The following is a 20,422-nucleotide window of genomic DNA, read 5'->3' as shown; positions in this document are numbered from 1 at the left end:
TTTTGTGTGTCTGAAGTTGGTAATGTGTGTCTATTTACGCCAAAAAAAAGACAGGTTATTGTGATTGACGTGAGTGCGATAGAGACGGGGATAATTGTACCCGATTGGTTGGTTCAAAAATCTCCAACGAACTTTCTCCATATTTCTTCAAACGAGCCGTTAAAAGTGTGTAAAAATTAACAAAACTCGTGTGCTTTGAATAAAATATCGTGTTTGTGGTCGTGTAGGCATTGCAATTTGACGTTATAAACGTCATTTTAAGTGGAAAGTTTGGTTATATTGGGGCAATGTCGAAACAGGGGGCCAACATGGATGACTTCCTCAAGATCGAAAAAATTGGTGAAGGCACTTACGGTGTGGTGTACAAGGGCAAAAACAAGAAGACGGGTCAGCTAGTCGCAATGAAAAAAATCCGACTGCAACCCGAAGACGAAGGTGTGCCTTCCACAGCCATTCGCGAAATCTCCCTCCTGAAGGAGCTCACACACCCCAATATAGTCTCCCTGGAAGACGTGATGATGGAAGAGAATCGTCTTTACCTAATTTTTGAATTTTTGTCAATGGACTTAAAGAAGTACCTCGACACCATCCCACAGGGCTCCTACATGGACCCCCAACTCGTCAAAAGCTACCTCTACCAAATCAACGAAGCCATTCTCTTCTGCCACCAAAGACGAGTCCTTCATCGCGACCTTAAGCCCCAAAATCTGCTCATCAACTCCGAAGGGGCTATCAAAGTGGCCGATTTTGGACTAGGGCGCGCCTTTGGGGTCCCGGTTCGCGTTTACACGCACGAAGTTGTCACTTTGTGGTACCGCGCCCCCGAGGTGCTCCTCGGCTCTGCACGTTACTCGTGCCCTATTGATATTTGGTCTCTGGGCTGCATTTTCGCCGAAATGGCCAACAAAAAAGCCCTTTTCCAAGGCGACTCCGAAATCGACCAACTTTTCCGCATTTTTCGGTAATCAAATCATGTAACTATAGAAACGAAAACAACTTGCATTTTTTTTCGATTCAGGGTTTTGAAAACACCAAGCGACGAAATCTGGCCAGGGGTGTCCACATTACCTGAATATAAGGTTACGTTCCCTAATTGGAAATCATGTACTTTGGAAAGTCAGGTAAAAAATATGACTAGCGACGCTATAGATTTGTTGAAACAAATGCTGATTTATGACCCGGCCAAGAGGATTTCGGCCAAAAAAATCGCTTTACATCCGTATTTGCAAAAGGTTGATACGTCAATAAAGCCGATCCTTAAATAAGCGGTTAGGTTTAGGTTTATCGTGTTTAGTATGACTATTTTCTAAATATATTTGTTTAAAAAATCTTTTGTGTTTGAAAACCTCCTTAATACATCATGCACGAGCTGCACGTGTATATTGCTATGGTGATGCGTCAATGTAGCTATGGTAACAGTGAAAGGAAATGCGGGACAGTGGCGCAACATAAAGCAGATCATTTGGGAACATAGTTTTAATGAAACAATTGAAATAAATACATTTTGTGCAATTCAACAACGTCTAGAAAAATAAATTGTACCCTAAAGTTTAATTAAGCGTTGAAATGTTTTTTGTGTGAATTAATTTGTGCCATTTAGGCATTTATTTAAAAAATTGCATACGCTACTCACGTAACTTTCTTTATTTTCGGTGTAGTGTTTAACATGAGGACTTGTTTCGTAACAGAGAGTTGTTACATCGATACCCAGAGATTTTCGATAGTTGGCGAAATATTCAATATCCTTGAAAAAAAAAAAAAGATGATTGGCTACAATAGTTAAGATGGTTACCGTATAAGGAATAAGAATGTCTTTTTTCGAGTAGATAAAATGTTGGGGACAGTTGTTTTTATCATCTTTCAAGTTTTCTAACGGGTTCGATTGGAACGTTTTTTTCGGACTGATGTAATTGCTAACAACCTACAATAATAAATCAAGGAATATTTAAAGTTTTTGGTGCGAACGCACCTCGTATAACCAAATCATAGACAAAAACATAGTCATGAGGACTGAAGCGGGAATATTGTAAAGGGGCCTTCCACCCAAAATTGCCGAAATGGCCCGAAACAGACTCAGAACGCGACGTTTTCCGGGCGCTGAGTCGAAAATCACTCCTTTTATCTGCACAAACAGTACATTTTGTCCGATACTTTAAACAAACATTTTATGGCAAAGTTAACAGCATTTCAAGGCTTATTTTTGTATCTCATGAATAATCATTATACATGGAAAGTTTTACCTGAATCGGTTTGGGGCTCTTTTCAAGCGCCAGCGTGAAATTCTGATACAGAAAAGCGCCCCCATTTGAGAAACAATGCACAATAATCGGGTGATTCTCAAAATTTAAATCAACCAAAAGCTTAACGAGTCGTTCTCCAATCGTGATCATCTGCAGTCGCTTCCAAAAGAGGCATTTCACCGGAGCGGTGTATCTCAAAGTTATCAAACTGTTAAAAAAAATGGAAATTGAAATTTTGTAAAAATCAAAAAATTATTCTCACCCTCGGTCTTCGTAAATTTGCGAATATTTGGCCAAATACTTATCCTGACATCCGGCCCAACCGAAAAGTAGGATAACGGGGATTTTTTCTTCATTGACGACAAAAACGTAGTCACTTTCTCCGGTGCCATTCGGTTGGCTGTAGTTAAAATTTGGACTGGGAAATTTGATGTAATATTCGAGATTGTCGAGATCGGCGGCACCGGCCATTTTTCAAAAACGGTGCGCATCGATCGATAAATGAACGTGGATGACGGCGCCGAAGCTGAGTGACGTGGGGGACGACGTCAGTGACAATTTGTGTATTGTTGGTTACATATACTTTCCCAAATTTAAACGATTTCTCGACTAACTCAAGCGCTTTTCAAACAGTTCTAGATTAAATTGTTATGCATTACTCATATCAGTGGAGTTTTTTCAATAATAATCTAAATGATTGCATATACATTAGCAAGTTTTTGGCCATTGCAAACAATTTATTACGATTTCTAAAAAACTTTAGTCCTGTTGTGATTTAGTTTCACCAAGGACAAGTGTTTATTGCAAAAATCGTAAAATACTTAAACATAGATTAAAATACAATTATTTCACTACATAGATAAGAGATAAGCGCGTCTGATCTCAACTCAAATCCGCTGAGTAAATAATGAGTAATGTAAATAATGAAATTCTCACTTTTTTTCGTAATAATTACAATACCACGTGACCGATAATAAGTCACGTGTGCCTTTATTCGAAGGTTGCTTGATAAAATTCCGCTTTTATTGATTTCATAAAAATAAAAAATCACTCTAACCGAATTATTTTCGTGATTTATTCACCAAATTCTCAAAATTGATGATTGAATTGAACACTGACGTAAAAATTTAATTTTGGTCACGACATGACTAAGACCAAGCCTTGGGTCAGGTGTGACAATTGCGCCGAATTGCGAAAAACACGGCAAAAGTGGCGCCAGGAAGACACCCCGGACTTTTCCAGGCGTGGAAACTGTCCAACAAAAGGTCTTCTTTTACAATTTTGATAAAATCGCTCACATGGTCCGACCTGTATCACTCAACCCTTGACCTTGGACCCACCAATCGTAGCAAAGTTTAGGTGACGCATGCGCATTTAAATAACAAAGTGGCATTGTGTCAAGTCATTTGTACGAGTGTTGTCGTCCATCTTCAAATCATTCCTTTCTGTTGCCCATTTCGGCGGAAAAAGACCCATCAAACAGCGGAGGCCCATCGTAACCTTACCATGGTCACCCACATCAACGATAAGGTAAGGCCCATGTGGGCGTGGCACATTTTCCGGAAACGCAATAGATTTTTGACAGATCGTGACCTTCGATTAGCCGGAACAAAAAATTTAATATACAGAGTGTTTGTTTCACAGGCCGACCTTGTGTCGAAGCTCACCGATGCCGGCGACCAACTTGTCGTCATCGACTTCTTCGCTACTTGGTGCGGGCCATGTAAAATGATTTCGCCGAAATTGGAAGAGTTGGCTCAGGAATTCCAAAACGTGCACATTTTCAAGGTAGGCGGCTGTGTGTGTGTATCTATTTGACGTTTGTTTTGTCAACGTGTTTTGTTTTAGGTGGATGTGGACGAATGCGAAGATATCGCGATGGAATATAATATTTCGTCAATGCCTACTTTTGTTTTCGTGAAGAATAGTCAAACGATCACGCAGTTCAGCGGCGCCAACTATGAAAAGCTCAGACAGTTGGTAGTGGAGAACAAGTAGATTGTTTCGTTTTCTTTAATTTTTTCATGTACTTTTAACACAAATATTTGCAAAAAAAAATTGTAATCCGAGCATTTTTCTTGATTCAATGCGTAGGTTCTGTTATTTTTTATATTAATTGTATTTGAAAGCGTGAATTGTTGTATATTTTGAGATTCACCAAGTAGCGCCTTAAATGATGTAAAAGCAAAATAAAGTCATTAAAACGTAACAAAACTGCGTTTTTTTAAATCAAAAAAACAATTTATTTTACACAATCACAAAAAAATAAAACAATATTGCAATAATACATGATATTTACGCTAAAACTAGTATTTGTTCATTTATATTTTTAATTCTATAAAATAATAAAAATTTGTCAAACAAGAAAAATATTTTACAATACGATAAAAGTCTAATCTACACATTATACAATTTATTGGACGGACGAGAAAATTAAGTACATTATATGAGTCATAATCTAAAAACGCTACAATATTTTTTTGGTGCTTTTTCATTTTACACTAACTAGAAAAGTGTTCAAATCTTTCAGATACAGGTACTTCTACAACTAGGTGATGCTGTAGTAACATCGAACACTTTGATAAAACAATTAAAAAAATATAATATTTAAAAAAAAACACGTAAATAAATAAATGTCATGCATTTCTTGTTCTTAGTTTCCTTTTTTTGAGTAGTACGTATCGTTTATTCATCACAGTGCCGGTAGAAATGGAAATTATATTCGATAAATTCATCCAAGTTGCTCAATTTACACGTATTCTGCGAAAACAGAAGTAAATCGATAAATTTAATAGCATATTCGAAGCGCCCAGACAATTCCAGTCTGGATCGATGGGTCACAATTGGTTAAACCACAATGAAATTTCCAAAAATTGTCAAAAAAAAAAATTGTCAAATGACTCTTACCTGATTGGCTCGACTCGACGCTCGGTACGTCATAATTTTCGACTGAAAATCGGCCATATTGACCTCAAAAATGACACTTTGTGTACTAATCAACTGACTCGGACTGTGCTCATTGACTTTATGTCTTGTTTGCGGCTTCTCAAAGGCACATCCACGTTCCTTATAGTTATTATTGCAATACTCGACCTCCTTGATCGATTCTTGAGTTGATCTAAAAAAAGTGTCAAAAAAATTTTTTTCCCAAAAAATTGTCAAAATTCACCTGAATATGAGATTAATGAACTCGTCGGGCATATATTTCGAAATAGGAACGGAATAGGAATAATTATGCGGCTCAGGCTGAGCTATTAGATATTTATGCGTCAAGGTCGTGTTAAAGTTACGACCTTGAACAATAATCAAGAAAATCTGGTCATCTGTGAGTGAACAAAACAGTTAAATCAAGTTGACAAACTATAAAACAATCAATCACCTGGCATGTCAAACGAACTTATCTCGCCTGTCAAATCATAAGCGTCTCGTTTTTGTCGTTTGTCAATCTCATTGGTTGTCGAGTGAAATGGCGTGGCTAATTTCGCTTGTTCTAGATTTAGGACTGTACGATTCGTTGATTTATCGCCATAAATTGAATTGGGCGATTCCGGTGGGGGAATTACCGGTGGTTGTGTTGCTGCGCAACAATAAATCTGACAAAGATGGCTACTTTCAAGGTCTTGATCAACCGATAGACAATCGGGTGGTCGGCCGATGATAGCCGAAGGCCGTTTCGTTAAACTCGGATCTATGGTGATACGTGTGACGTCATCGTCTTTGTAATTATTGTTACTTGTTTTGTGGTATTCGGTGTGTCGTGATTGATGGTTTTTCGGCACTTTCATTTGTCGTTTGGTTACTATGGACGACCGATGGGTTTGTTGGAGGTTAGTTCGGACGAATTGGTTGTGTCGTGAGGCTTCCATCAGGTACAAGGTTGTTATAGCGGCCAAACTAGATTTTTGACAATTTGGTGTCAAGTCAAAAATTGTCAAAAACTTACCAAAATGCCATTATAAGAACCAGAATGACGATAATTATTTGAATAAATTTATTCGAACAGAGTTCGTCGTCACGGTCACAATGATGTTTGGAACATTTTTGCATTGAATTGGAATGTTTCAAGCTACTCACTGTTGAAAAATTATCAAATATTTTTTGACAATTTAACTTAAATTAAAATACCCACCTGTACTAGTCGATTTGAGACTATCACCACGTTTCAATTTATTCAATCGGCGATTGATTCGTTCTAATTGATCGATTCGAGTCTCCAAATTATCAGTCACTTTACATAATTCCTTAACAGCACCGATATTTTCCATAAAAATGCGCTCCTTGTTGACTACCAAAAAATTATCAATGGATTGACCATTCTTTAAGACAAGGTCACCAGCCGGTCTGACCGCTTCCGGGAGGATTTTAGCCACTTCCTGAGCTATCACACCGGTATCCGAGTGTTGTGAATCACGACTTAACTGAGATGCAAACGACGGTTCGTAGTCATACCTTAAAAAAATCACTCAATCGTCTCTAAAATTGGCTTAGTAAGGCGATTGTAGCGTGAAATGAGGTGTCACACTATAGGCTAAACGTTCAAGAAAAATCCAAAATTTCGAAAAAAAGCTATAAGTGGCCCACTTTTTGCAAAATAAAAACGCGAAAATTGCACTATGGTCTTAATTGGGTGATTGTAGTGTAAAATAAGGTGTTACACCGTTAAATAAAATTTCAAAAAATCGCCAAATTTTCAAAAAAACCTCACAACAAGGTTAAAAAAATCAAAAATAGGTAAATTGAGTCGTTCCAGATTGGCGCACACTTGGGGTCAATTCTTTAAAAAAATTATCAAAAATTTCCAAAAAAAAAACCTACAAATCGTCCGATTTTTGCGAAATAAAAACCTACCTAACAACTCTGAGTTTTTGGACGTTTCGTAGCTGCTCAGCCGTGTCACATTCGACGATATTTTTCTTCGCCCTTATGTCACTTGGTTGTATAATATGTCCAGTTACTTTAATATTACCATGGACGACCAATGATTCGTCCGGTCTGTCCGTATTAATACCAACTTTCCCATTATGAAAAATTGAGTCCTCCAACAGAAAAGAAAACCAATGAAAAAGTCCAAATTGCAAAATTTTGACTTACTTGCGTCTGGCCTTTTTGCCAACACAATTCAACGTCACTTTCAAATTGGCCAGGATTTGAAGCCCTCACAATTATTTTTTGACTCGCGTGACTTATAACCGGAAAATTACCATTTGTAGTATGTGCATGTAGACCTACAACCAACTAAGTACGCAAAAATTATCGAATATTTATATTTTTTGTGGAAAAAAACCTGAAAATATCGCTGTTCAGGATTCGGTTTACCCTTTTTTCGCATGTTATTCGACGTTGTTTCACTGAAATGTAATCGGCCTACTGTGACCTTTGTTACTTGTGAATTCACAAGTTCGACCCTAAATTAACAAAACTTTGTAATGCATTATAAAAAATTGTGTAAAAACGTACAAAACGGGATGAAATGGTTTTTTGCTTCTATCACTTTGACTTTGCTCAACTCGTATCGTTTGAGTCGGACAGTCATGTTTAACACCGTAAAAGTGTAGATGGAAGCTTGAGATCTTTTGGAAACCGTCGGGAGTTTTAACAAATTGTGCGTCACCCAATAATTGGACGTGGCAAGTTATCTAAAAGCGAAAAAATGTGTACAACTCGGGCAAAATTAACTTGATTGAAAAAAAAAACTTGCTTAAACATTTCTAGCCTGGAAACATGGGTCACACTTGTGCCCAAATCTGATTCAAAAATTCGTCAAAATTTCAAAAAAAATGTGAACAAATCGTCACAGAATCATCCGATTTGGACGCAACAAAAATCAATTTATTCGTTTTGATGTCACCTACCTGGAAATGGTTCTTTTTCTGGCATACAAAGGCATCGTCGGCGTTTGAAAAATTGAAGCCTTTATCGGCATCAACTCGATAATGTGGTACCGGCCTGTAAACACGTGATTTATTTTTTTTTACAAAAAAAGGGCAAAAAAACACACAATTCGGTCAAACTTTGATCGCAGAGTGCGTGCCATTGTGGCTGTTGAAAAGGGCTAAATCTAATACATTGATATTGAGATTCAGAAAGGCAAGCTTCAGAAGATGCGTACTCTTCATCCAACGGTGTGGAAAGAGGCCCAGGAGGGCTCAATTGACTCGTCGTGCAATTTTCTAAAATTGAAAAATTGTCAAAAAAAGTCAAAAAATTTTTTCAAAAAATTTTACCCGGCTCACTTTTGACCAAAGGCGAATCTTGCGATAATTTTCGTTTTTTGGGGGCACTTTGTAAATTCGTATAAACCGTTTGTATGTTATCCAAATTCGGTTCACACAAGTTATTTTCAATAGCCGGGGTATAGCCCAAATGTACCAAATTCTCATCCCCTTTATATATCCCTCTATCTGTAAAATTCTGATTCGAATCCTCAGGGATCATCAATCCCGTATCTTGCATGATCCCATTTTGCTCGGCTACTACGATGTGTGAGCCCAAAATTAAATTGTCGCCCAACATGGGGCCAATAACTGGTTTGTAGATATTTGGCCCCAAAGTGGTGTAAATATTCTCAGAGGGGTTAAGTGGCTCGCAACCCTCTTGGGGGCTATAAGGGTGCTCTGAACTGCTATCAGGAGGGCTTTCGGGCAAAGAATGGCCCGCATTTCGCTTGTTTTCCACAATAACATTCAGTAGTTTACCTGAAGGTGGCGTCGAATTTAGCGATTCGTTGAAATAAGGGTTCGTACTTTGGGAGCCTTCGCTGTTTATGAAGTCTTCCAATTGGGAAAAGTCAAGGGCTTCGTTATCGATGCCGCTGACAAAGTCCGAACCGCGACCTGTGAAATAACCACGGAATTCGCTTATTTGAATCATTTCAGTCTGAAATGATGGGTCACACTTGGCTAGAAATCGCTTTTTGAAAACTCAAAAATTGTCAAAAATTTTCGAAAAAATGCCAATTGACTATTAAAAATGACCTGAATCGTCTATAATAGGCTAGAAGTGCGCCCAAACGTATATTTTAGCAATTTTAGGGAACGGTAAAAAAAATTGACAATTTTTGAAAATGCCAACTTGGTGATAAACACCATGTGTGACCCATCGTTCCACACTATTTTCGTCCAATTAAACCAGCGGTCGTGAATTCGGTCTGATTTGATCATTCATAACGTCGAAAAAACCCAAATTCTAGGTTAACCGGACCGCTCTGATGCAAAACATTCAATCACGCCGGTTTTAATTATTTTCTTCGTGTAATAAACGACAATCGACTTAACAGAGCATATCAATGCCGAAGAAATGCTTTTCTTCAGTCGACGAAAAGAAAATCGAAACCGTTATGATTATTATTGTCTAGATTTCGATTGACTTTCGCTGGATAATTATTTTTATCATGATCATTAACAGAAGAACATTGAAGCGAGAAGAAAGAGAAAAAAAAACACGAATCAAGTTGGCACGCGCTTTTGTTCACTGAACGAGAGAAGAATGTTTGAGAATCGATTCGGCAACCTGTTATTCGCCAACTAGGATGAAAAATAATATGTTGTTGCCAATAACAACGACGATAAACAATCAAGTGTACTATCGACTAAACAAACCACCATCGCAATAATGACTATCGAAATCTTCAAAGGGGCGAGGAATGAGAATTTTTATCGCTTATCAAGTTGTCATTGAACGCGATTTAAAAATAATACAAAAAAATGGAAATAATTTGATCTAACAAAAAGTGCAAATAAAGACGTGTTACGTCACAATTGGACAATATTTGATTATTTTTACGCTAATAGATGAATAAGATGTTTTCACATACTAGTTGGCCAGGCTAAAACAAATGAACTTATCTGACATGCGACAAAATTATGATTATTGTAAGCCTAAAAAGAGTTTAAAACCAACTAATTTAAGATAAAACTGGTTTCAAAACTAAGTTGATTCCTTTATTCAATTAATATTAAATAAAACAATACAAGCGTATGTCCAGAAACAAAAATTTACGTAAAAACTAGCAAAAATGTCAAAAAAGCACAAATTCGTCGCGTCACCTTTGCTCAGTTATTCATTTATCTTTCACTCGACACGTTTAATTAAAATTTTACATTCAAAAAACCTAAAGAAAGTTGCGAAAAACAAATGAAAGTATTGTAAAACGTGAAATTCGAAAAAAATCACCTGGCCCACTACGATGTCTATTCTCTCTACGATCGTCCATATCCCAAAATTCCATAATTCCAATCACTGACACATTCCAAACAGAACAAAAAAAAACACCAAAAACAAACAAAAATTTATATTTCCCGAAAGTGCAAAACAATTACGTCACACAATCATGTCATTTTCGCCGCCGCATCCAGTAGGCGTCAATTTTACAGAAAACAAAACACACAACAATCTGTTGCAAAGATAACTGGATTATTTAATAAAATACTTAAGGAGTTAAACGATATTTAACCCACCAGCCGTTGCCCGGCAACTTGTGTGGGGGAGGGGAACGAAATCGAAAATTTCCACATTGGATTGGAAGAGGCGGAGCTTGGACGCGTGACCGACCAATGGGAAACACGCGCAAAAATCGATCGCTGCTCTGATTCGTTCGATGCGGTGGGAAATGGACGGCCGACAAAATATAGCAAAGATGGAGGATTTTTGCGAAAAGGGCCTACTTGATTTTCGGGATAATGTCGGGATCGCGTGTAAATGCTCGTTGACAACTGCGTTTGGTCGATACAGTGATGGGCGCGAAGGGGGAGGGAGGGGGTGGACAATAATTCCATCATTTTGATCAAGTGGCCACGGTTTTTGCAAGAAATGTCAAGTTTTTGTGTTTTTTTTTATAATTTAGATTTTTTTTATTCATACCCTTGTAATTTTTTTAATGAAATAACAATTTTATTCTATAGAATCATCAATTTAGCTTTATGATGACATACTGTGCCTGACAATTTTTTGTCACAATATGACAAAATAGTAGTAAATAATTAGAAAAATATAGATGACAATATAACAATTATTATAAACTTTTATTTACTAACTTAAGCAAAAACACCAAATTTTTGACACTCCTAGATTAAAATCACGTCTAATCTTATTTTATTCGAATAACTGGTCATTTTTAAATAAAATTTCAACCGATTGACACGTCGCGATTTTTCCACAGTTTAAAATGAAATAAAAGTGGTTTCATAGGTAACCAATTTTTTTTGAGTATATGTATGAGGTGTCATACATATTTTGATTTAGAAGTTAATTACCCATTAAATGGTGCAAAAAATAAACAGGGTGCCATTGAAAAAAAAAGGTTGACACTCACAATTTTGACATACGTCATCGTAAAGCGAAGTTGATAATTTTATCCAGTAGATTTCGTCAATTCATTCAAGAATAATATTTGGTTTATTATACATTTTGTTTAATAAAAAAGTACCAAGGGTGAAAATGGAAACTGAAACACACGGTATAAAGTTTTATTAAAAACAAGTCATATGTTAATTGATTTATTTTTTAATTGCAAAATACATTTTTAATGGATTTATTTTAAAATTTTTATTGTTTTTCTTACTCTTTTATTTTTTTTGGAACATAAAAAAGTTTTATTTTGATTTTATTAATAAAATAATGATGTAGTTCATATCCTTTTGCTGAGATTTTTATTTCGTAGATATTTTATACCGATTCAAGTAAACCAAAAAAAAAAATAAATAAAGTACGCGTTTTAACATCGTAACTCAATTTTTTACCACAACTCCCAGAAAAATTGCCGGATTTGACTCAAATTTTCACACGAGTTGTGTCAAAGCCTGTCCTAAAAACCCCCCAAATATAAACCTCTTCGAACGTTTACAAGTCCAATAAAAACAATGCTTTAAAAACCTACATTATTTTTTCTTTCCGTTTAAATCGATCGTCCAAAAAAAGGGACCGAAACGTTGCTCACCTGTCGAGGGTGTGTTTGATACCCTTTTTAAATCGTCGATAAATGCACAAGCTGCGTTCACGCATCAACGACCCGAGAAATTATATCGATACGTTAATTTTGAAACAAAACACAGTTGTAACGTCACGATTTATCAAAACAATGTTCTGTTTTCGGTCTTATCAACACGTTGTGATTAGAAAATCATAAATCAAAACAATTAAAAATCATTGACTAGGCAACCAAATATACACTGTCACAATTTTTTGCTCCAATTTTACACAAAAACTAAGTAAACAGTTTTTTTTTTAACGAAAATGATTTAATTCTTGTGTTCTTCCCCTAAATGGGACACAGCCCCTAAGCCACCTGTCGCTCCTTCCGGTGCAAATTCACAATTTCCGGTCAAGGGACTCCCCGAATGACCCTCTTTATTTCATCAACAATATTCCCCTCAATTACCAATTTATTCAATTGAATTCAAGTTAATTCGAATACAATGCCCCCCTAAGCCCCCCTACACTCACCTAAAATCGCCTGTAGCGCCAAATCGGCCGATAATGCGTCCATTTCTTGCAAAATATCACATCAAAACTCAATCATTTTCACGTTTTTTTTTCGCATCACTTGAATGAATTTTGAACGATTTTCTACAAGAGATTGTGTCAAAAACAAGACACGTTCTTTGACATTTGACAGGTGGCCATAACAAGTCGCTCAGTAAAGGATGCGCGACCAATCAGACGCCGGCTAAGTGCGTTAAAGCCTCTGATTGGTCAATTTTTTAACAACAAATCATAAACACGAAATTTTGCAAGATATATTTGCAAGTTGTTGCTTGATTGTAGCAAATCAGATGAAAATATTTTTCTTTTTAAGTATTTGGTGAAGTAGGTTCCTGTTTTTTTGTTCGCGTCAGTGGTCACAGGTGGCGTTCCTTTGATTTCATTCACTAAACAGCTGAATCGATCGTCCACAACTGGTCCGAAAGTCATACACCTATTTCAATGCAAGTTAAAGGAGGTAATTTTGTGTTTTTGGATCGGCTGTATATCAGATTGACCTACAGACAGCTGTTTACGATCTTTGCAATAATGGCCGACTTGTCTTGCCCTAGTCGTGTTTTAAAAATGTTTCCAACGAATTTAAATTTCTCCCCGATTTAAACGTGACAAAAATCAAGTGTACCATGACCGTAACAACAAGCAACAATTGGTATGACTGCCCAAATAAAAAGACCCAAAATATAAACAAAAGTGTGAATTTCGATGTGAGTCACTAGATCGATTCAAAGGGGTAGGTTTGAGCCAAGAACCCCCCGATTTATATTTTTTTGCTTGGGATTGTAGAAATCGGGGGTTGGTATCGCCTGACATAACCTTCAAAAAAATTCAAAAAAAATGGACGATGAAGCGAAAAAAGAACGCACTTTCCCCACATTGGAGTTAACCCCCACGGGGGCAACGTCCCCCGAGATCCAATCCCCCAAAACGCCAACTCTATCACGCAAACTCAAAGCTGTAAGTCTCGATTCGGAGCCCCCCAAGCAATCGACAAGTCTTGAAGTGTCTCGAGATGTGTTCTCAATGCCCAACACCCCCAAAAGACAAGCCAAACACAAGCTGGAATTCGACAACAAACCTGTAACCCTAACCCCAAATTTTAGCTCAAATTTGAAGAAATTTGCATCGAATAATAGCATCTCAGGCTCACAAACACTCAAAACACTACCAGAAATCATGACATTGCAGGACTTTTCTGATGGTCGCACCAGCGAACCGGTGCGAGTCAAAACAAGGGGGCTGCTGGAGCGCCGGGGCTCTAATGCCAGTCTTACCATCGATTTGGGCTCAAACTCGAGCATTGCCGAAAAAACTACAACTTTTATGCGACTCAATTCGGCGAAAAGTGTCTCAAATTTGAATCTCTCGACGTTTGGCGATAGGTGTGCATGCGCAAAGTCGGAACGACGCAAATCGCAGGAGGCTTGTGGTAATTGCATTATTTACGAATCAGTGCCCAGTAAAGCCAATGGATGCAAAACTAATAAATGTGGGGCTATTGCCAAACGGTGCAACTGTCGACGGAAGTCACTCTCCAATGAGAATCTCTATGTGCCCCCTTGTGGCTTTTGCCAAGGGGCCGCTACCAAGCATTGCAAAGGCTATCGCAAGGCCTACTATCCAAGACAACCCGATGTGGACTCGTCACAACTTCTATCAGAAGATTTCAAAATGCATCTTGAAAATGTACAATACCTTCAAACGGCCGGGAGCGTACTTTCCATAACCGACTTGAAGATGGCGTGTGAGGTAAATCACGTGACTGACTTGACACAAATGTCAAGTCAATCTTTTGACATTTGATATGATTTTTACACCGAAAAATAATCGATCCGTTTTCGTTACATCTCAATTAACATGACTGTGAAATTTGTTTGATGATTCGATTCATCAAATGTCAAAATTTTGACAGCTGAAGTGACATAATCATATGTAAATTGCACCATTGTTTCATAAGGTATCACGAGTGCCGAAACTGCACTCGGAATTCTGGGAAGTCCCCTTAAATTTGCAAGAAAAGTGTTACGTGTCGGGTAGTCAGAGTCGTAACCGGTATAAGGGTGTATTACCCAATGAACACAGTCGGGTTCATTTGCCCGGTCCGCAAAGTTACATCCACGCCAACTATATCAAGGTAATCGGTTATAACCGCCCAAATTCGGTTTAATTCGTTACTTGACAGGGCCCCGATTACACTGAAACTGCATATATCGCAACCCAGGGCCCGATGGCTCACACTTGTCTCGATTTTTGGGACATGATATGGCACACAAACGTAAGTAACGACTCCACCCACTTGACCACTTGACTTAAACCCCTCTTTCTGATTAGTGCGTTCGCATCGTAATGTTAACCGGTTTGGTTGAAAAGGGTCGGAGCAAGTGCGAACTGTATTTTCCATTGGGTAAGAAGGACCAATCAGCGTCCAAATCCTTCTATTATGTCACAACAATCCGCGAACGCGACCAAACCGAAGAAGAAATCTTCAAATTTGAAGAACTGAATCAAGTCGACTACGTTCCCTACTCCATAAAATATATCAAAAAAGAGAATCTCGATGAATGTGTTATCCGCCATCTTGAAATTATCCATACGAACAAAAACGAATCGCGTACAATTCGCCATTATTGGCTGCCAAATTGGCAAGATCACAAAATGGCCAATCCGGAGCAATTGCTCAAGATGGCATTGCATTTGCTCAACGACAATAAAACCGAAACGGTTAAAACCGAAAAACCGAAATTGAAACCGATACGACGCGAACGTCGCCGATCTAGTGACAGTGGACCGAAAGCTCCACCTGTTGTTGTACATTGTAGCGCTGGGATTGGTCGAACTGGTTGTTTTCTCGCCATCTTGAACGGTATTCAACAGTTGAAAACTAACTTAAATGTTGACGTTTTGGCCATTTTGTGCTCGCTGAGATTGAATCGAGGCGGCATGGTACAAACAGCCGAACAATACGAGTTGATACATCGCGTATTGAATTTGTATGTTGACACAATGTAATAGTAATCAAAATTTCAGGACAAAAAAATCCATGATGATAATCATTTGTATAGAATGTAAATGTGATAATTTTGTAGGATTAAGCGATATATTTTTTTTGTTGTTGTTCTGTTGCGTCATATTTATTACGATTTGTTTTTTATATAAATATTTAGGGAAAATCAATTTTAGCCGTTGGTAGTATTCATGTTCGCAATATACTTTTTTTATAGGTTAAGTTCATCTCATCGCACAATTGTGATTGTCAGGTTGGCACTATTGACTCATTCGTTTCATATACCACCAGTGGTGCCAATTTGAATATTCAAAAGAGTGATTTTTTACCAACCAAACGAAACGAAAAAAGCATTTTTTGATGAATATCTCTCCCAAGTACAAATTGATTTATCGGTGTTTTTCAATTATTTAATTAGGAGTGTTAATTAGACAATTGAGGAAAAAGAAAACAACTCTAAACACCAAATACCAGACTAATTTGTAAATTAATGTGTCAAAAATAATAATAATAATAATGTAAGACTTAAAACTGGTGTTTTTTTTATTCCTGCAATTCCGCCAAAGCTTTCTGAAACTTAAACTGCGTTTCCAACAAGACATGTGTCTTCACTTCAAATTCTTTCAAACTTTTTGTAAAGGCGGCTTTATCGAAATCTTCATCCTTGGCCTGCTGGATTTGCTTCTGTTTGGTCATTAACACCTTATTATAAACTTCCAAAACCTGAAATTTTAGGTGTTTTAATTTTGTTACCATGGTAACACCAATCAACAAACTTCGCCATCTACTACATCCAGAGCTGCTTTGATTTCTTGCCGTTTCAAATCTTTGACAACTATAGCTTTCAAACGTTTCAATTCCTCAACATTATACTCATTGACAGCTGTCAATTCTTGTTGACATTTTTTTATTTCTTGTAAAATCTCATCGTCGGGCATTGTTTTAGATAAATCCTCAACACTTAATAATCCTTGTTCGACTAAATCTTTCTTAAGGCGGCGATCCATACATATGGCAGCACGTGGACCACCAGCTGACTTGATTATATTCAAATCGGACGCTTTAAAAGTGAATTAAATGAGTTTGAAGTTACGACAAATGTGATTTTATTACGTTTGAGTTTCCCAGTAACACCCGGAAATGACGTCATCACTTTCTCCTCAATCAAGGCGGCCAATAGGCGTTGAGTTTTCGGGTTTGAAAATGAATCAACCATTCTATTGATTGATTGTAAATTTTTTTGAACTTTATGACTTGATAAAAAATACTTACGCACTCAAACCGTTCTTTTTCAAATCAAGGCCAACTGTTTTAGAGGTTAGCCCCAATTCTTGTTCCACTCCGGTTGCATTATCTGACCACTCATTGGCGTAATATTCGCCCAAATCGGGTATTTTTACATCAATTTCTTGCGAACATTCCTCGATTAATTTATCGAGGAACTAAAATTTTTTTTGTTAATACATAATTATAAAATTGAAAAAATCAATCAACCGTAGCGTGTGAATTCGTAACGGGGGCGCAATAGGGCTCCACAGTCGCCCAAAACTTATCCGAAGTATCATTCTTGGGTAAATTAATTTTGGGCATTTCATGCCTCAAGGGCACATCCACCGGAAGTGGATAATGACGTTTCAGGGGGCGTGCGCCCCCTTTCAAATCACGATACTTGGCCTTATCATCGGGCCGTTTCCGTTTGAGCCCCCCTTTATCATACGATTTGCCCTTTTTGTCTCTTTTTTCCTCAACTCGATCAATCGATTCGATTTCGCCCCTTAAAAACCGGTTACGCACAGCACACGTCGAAATTAACTTCTCAAGGTCGAGTTGAAGTTGATCAAGGTCGTCCATGTTCACTCCATCGTCTTCGGTGCGCCCCAAAACTAAAAACTTGCTCATTAATCAAAAGGGGCAAAACGTTAGGTTAGGGTTGATTACTGGATGAAAAACGGGGCAAAAGCTTCGTGTTGTCGCATTGACGGATCAAAGGGACGGTGTTTATGAAGTTTTCGGTGTCAGGAGGGATGGAGTCGTGACGGGAGGACGAGGGGGCGTCTTTCGCTTTGCCCCCTCGGGGGGCGTTTTTTGACATGAGGTGGCGTTTGGGGTTGTTCATATCACGCTTTAGGCACAAAGAACATGCAAAATGTTAATCATCAATGTTATTTTAGCCAATTTCACACAATTTTGTTGTTTGTTGACAATCGATACATAAAAATTGACACTTGAATTACAGGAAACTGTAAACTAAATCGAACATAAAGGGGGAAAATTTAATACGTGTTTCCGAAACGTAGGGCTTTATTTACTAATCAAGTAGATACACCTGGAGGCACAAATAATTATTAATTGATTACTGGACGCACTGAAACGTGATTAAATATGATTAAGATTTGGGCAGTACCATGTATCAAAAAAAAAACGGTGCAAAATTTTTATTGATTTCGAATTTCTAAAGGCGGGCGATCAAAATGCCGTATATTCCTCGGCATAACCATGTCATGTTGCCACTTGGCCACATCTTTCATGTAATTACAAACGGCCAAAATTAAATTTTCGGGGACTTTCGGCCCGATTCCTGGAACTGGATCCACGAACACATCCTCATACTCAATCTAAAACAATTATAAAAAAAAATTTCCCACTTTTTTTTTCTACTTCTGGCGCTTTTTCCTTGACGGACGGTTCACTTGTCGACGTTTCGTAACTTTTAAGTGACTCATTAGTGAAAATTTCACTCTCAATTCGTGTTTCAAAATGTTCAGGTGCATCAATTTGTGATTGAGTTAAACCAGCTTCAGCTAAAATACTAGCTTTGAATTTCTCAACTTCGTCGTCACTTTCACCCATCATGGCTTCCTGTAATGACTAAACCCGAATTTATTTCGGGGAAAAACCTAGTAGACTAGTCGGTGAATTACCCGAAGTCTTGCCAAATCTTCCATAAGATAAGTGTCTTGTTTCAAATCCTCTTCATCTTTCTTCAATGATTCACTCGGTGCTGATGACATTCGCGTACTTTTCGAAACAAGGTCATCTTCAACCGGAAATTGCGGAATTTTTTCGTCTTCAGCCAACTGTTCCGGAAATTTTTTTTCGGAAACAGCGACCGATTCTTTACGTTCTTCAACTTCTTCTTCTTTCACTTCTTCATCAACAGGTTCCGTCTTTTCTTCTGTTTCTTCCTTTATTTCTTCGTTGCTTTCTTCAAATTCGCCTTCGGCTCGTATTTTCATCAACAATTTCATGTAGTTGTCCGGATCCTGACTTGTGACACTTGGACACGAAACAACCGAACCCTCATCGTCTTTTTTCGTCTCCCTTTCACTTTTTTCCGTCACTTCGGACACAATCTCGCTCATAAAATCCGTTTCGAGTTCCTCTTCCACCGGTTTTTCCCCTGAATCTTTGGCAATTTTCTCGCGAAACAATTCGAGAAACTTATCCAAAAAATAGTAATTTTTCAAAGTTTGTGGCAACGAAGCATCAATTCGTGCTAAAAACTCATACAAATCGAGAAAAGTCGATAGAGGAATCATTGCAGAGCCACCTTCAGGCTCTTCGGTCAATATCTCACAAATCAAAATCATTGTTTGAGTGAGACTATCGGTCAAATGTGCGGCACAAAGTGCAATAAAACGCAACCAAGGCACGGCTTGATTATCGTCAAAGCCGCCCAAGACCAGAATTTGGATTAAGTTTGGGTGTTGGAGACATGCACCAATCCAACGATCCCATAAAGTTTTAAACGTGACGGTTTGGTGGCCTGCCATTTGGTACAAAAGGGCACGCAGCCAACCAGGCGTGAGACCATGATGGTCCCGTGGGATAGGGTATTCGAGCCGGGGTTTTACCGGTGGTGGGATGTTCAATGATAGGCATCGGAAGTACGTTGTGGCCCATCTGGAAGGTGATAACGACTTGGTTTTATCACCAATGATCAAATCGGGAAATTCTAGAGTGGAATGATGGGTCACACCATGGATCTAGCTCACATTTAAATTTCCAAAAATTGTCAAATTTGACAATTTTTTTCGCAACAAAAAAAATTACTAGTAGAGTGACGTGGCTATCACTGTTTATAACAAGTTTGTGATAGTTTTTTATAATTGAAATTCAGTCCGCGATAAAAACGCCAAAACGGGCCAAAATTTAATTTTTACGTAAAAATGTGTATCACCAATCGACTAATTGGTTAATTTCAGTCTAAAACACTATGCAACTATTCTGACTTTAATTTTCCAAAAATTGTCAAGTTTGACAATTTTGAATAAAAATTTCGCGTTTAAGGCAAACAAATCGTTACCAGTGCACTTTAATCACAAAAATACAATTCAAAAATTGTCAAATCGTCCAAAATAATCGATTCTGGTGGTGTTTTTAAGCAAAGGATGTTTCAGAAAAGCTACAAACTCACTTTAAAAGATCGTTGGGTTGCGTCCGAATGGCAGCTTTGGCAAACTGTCGTAAAAGGTAAGGAAAAGTCGGTGGAATACAGATTTGTTGCGAGCAATACATATCAGCCCCCATTTCGGGCATTTTGACAGCACTTTTAGTTGCTATCAAAGGGTTGCTATAGGGATATTGATCGAAATTAGGAAGTTTTTTAAAAAATGTGCAAATAAAAATAAAAACAAGTCGGAGACCTTGCCACGATTTGAATAAATGATTGAAAACTTGTTTAGGAGTCCGCAGTTTGGGT

At 37.8% G+C, this 20,422-nt stretch overlaps 7 protein-coding genes across 10 annotated transcripts; 3 read left to right on the top strand and 4 right to left on the bottom strand.

Annotated features, from left to right (window-relative positions):
* Positions 1–79: 79 nt before the first annotated feature.
* On the top strand, positions 80–1,332 carry Cdk1 (Cyclin-dependent kinase 1). Its single transcript, XM_962733.5, has 2 exons — positions 80–961; positions 1,019–1,332. Exons 1-2 carry the CDS (start codon positions 288–290, stop codon positions 1,263–1,265), a joined length of 921 nt encoding a protein of 306 aa, XP_967826.1. The 5' UTR covers positions 80–287; the 3' UTR covers positions 1,266–1,332.
* Positions 1,333–1,458: 126 nt separating this feature from the next.
* LOC656272 (uncharacterized protein) lies at positions 1,459–2,939 on the bottom strand. Of its 2 annotated transcripts, XM_962813.4 has the most exons (5): positions 2,503–2,797; positions 2,241–2,448; positions 1,970–2,122; positions 1,793–1,921; positions 1,459–1,744 (listed from the first exon to the last, which is right to left on the bottom strand). In XM_962813.4, the coding sequence occupies exons 1-5, from the start codon at positions 2,709–2,711 to the stop codon at positions 1,583–1,585; spliced, it is 861 nt and encodes a 286-aa protein (XP_967906.1). In that variant the 5' UTR covers positions 2,712–2,797; the 3' UTR covers positions 1,459–1,582. The 2 variants fall into 2 exon arrangements, with proteins under 2 accessions (XP_967906.1, XP_015836233.1); XM_015980747.2 differs by lacking the exon at positions 1,970–2,122 and having other exon boundaries at positions 2,503–2,939.
* Positions 2,940–3,608: 669 nt separating this feature from the next.
* Trx2 (Thioredoxin 2) lies at positions 3,609–4,454 on the top strand. Its single transcript, XM_962894.5, has 3 exons — positions 3,609–3,770; positions 3,885–4,028; positions 4,089–4,454. The coding sequence occupies exons 1-3, from the start codon at positions 3,747–3,749 to the stop codon at positions 4,236–4,238; spliced, it is 318 nt and encodes a 105-aa protein (XP_967987.1). The 5' UTR covers positions 3,609–3,746; the 3' UTR covers positions 4,239–4,454.
* A 62-nt stretch (positions 4,455–4,516) lies between these two features.
* On the bottom strand, positions 4,517–12,874 carry LOC656437 (uncharacterized protein). 3 transcript variants are annotated; one of them, XM_008196240.3, is made up of 14 exons: positions 12,681–12,874; positions 8,465–9,073; positions 8,239–8,410; positions 8,093–8,186; positions 7,698–7,876; positions 7,525–7,645; positions 7,332–7,475; positions 7,089–7,279; positions 6,370–6,689; positions 6,184–6,313; positions 5,620–6,134; positions 5,410–5,563; positions 5,148–5,358; positions 4,517–5,000 (listed from the first exon to the last, which is right to left on the bottom strand). In XM_008196240.3, the coding sequence occupies exons 1-14, from the start codon at positions 12,721–12,723 to the stop codon at positions 4,926–4,928; spliced, it is 2,958 nt and encodes a 985-aa protein (XP_008194462.1). In that variant the 5' UTR covers positions 12,724–12,874; the 3' UTR covers positions 4,517–4,925. The 3 variants fall into 3 exon arrangements, with proteins under 3 accessions (XP_008194462.1, XP_008194460.1, XP_008194461.1); XM_008196238.3 differs by lacking the exon at positions 12,681–12,874 and adding an exon at positions 10,413–11,056; XM_008196239.3 differs by lacking the exon at positions 12,681–12,874 and adding an exon at positions 10,413–11,052 and having other exon boundaries at positions 7,089–7,276.
* A 103-nt stretch (positions 12,875–12,977) lies between these two features.
* LOC656520 (uncharacterized) lies at positions 12,978–16,251 on the top strand. Its single transcript, XM_008196242.3, has 5 exons — positions 12,978–13,449; positions 13,503–14,465; positions 14,674–14,850; positions 14,899–14,991; positions 15,048–16,251. Exons 2-5 carry the CDS (start codon positions 13,554–13,556, stop codon positions 15,723–15,725), a joined length of 1,860 nt encoding a protein of 619 aa, XP_008194464.1. The 5' UTR covers positions 12,978–13,449; positions 13,503–13,553; the 3' UTR covers positions 15,726–16,251.
* On the bottom strand, positions 16,189–17,990 carry Ada3 (transcriptional Adaptor 3). The gene is made up of 6 exons (XM_963121.5): positions 17,659–17,990; positions 17,215–17,603; positions 16,993–17,162; positions 16,834–16,937; positions 16,497–16,780; positions 16,189–16,443 (listed from the first exon to the last, which is right to left on the bottom strand). The coding sequence occupies exons 1-6, from the start codon at positions 17,834–17,836 to the stop codon at positions 16,264–16,266; spliced, it is 1,305 nt and encodes a 434-aa protein (XP_968214.1). The 5' UTR covers positions 17,837–17,990; the 3' UTR covers positions 16,189–16,263.
* Positions 17,991–18,003: 13 nt separating this feature from the next.
* Positions 18,004–20,375, bottom strand: LOC103313297 (uncharacterized). Its single transcript, XM_008196243.3, has 4 exons — positions 20,138–20,375; positions 18,642–19,623; positions 18,379–18,588; positions 18,004–18,335 (listed from the first exon to the last, which is right to left on the bottom strand). Exons 1-4 carry the CDS (start codon positions 20,257–20,259, stop codon positions 18,156–18,158), a joined length of 1,494 nt encoding a protein of 497 aa, XP_008194465.1. The 5' UTR covers positions 20,260–20,375; the 3' UTR covers positions 18,004–18,155.
* Positions 20,376–20,422: the final 47 nt, after the last annotated feature.

Source organism: Tribolium castaneum, chromosome 8 (genome assembly GCF_031307605.1).
Source record: "Tribolium castaneum strain GA2 chromosome 8, icTriCast1.1, whole genome shotgun sequence".
In the NCBI taxonomy this organism is placed as follows: domain Eukaryota; kingdom Metazoa; phylum Arthropoda; class Insecta; order Coleoptera; family Tenebrionidae; genus Tribolium; species Tribolium castaneum.
The sequence above is the reverse complement of the archived record's forward strand: the minus strand, read 5'-3'. Positions and strand labels throughout refer to the sequence as shown.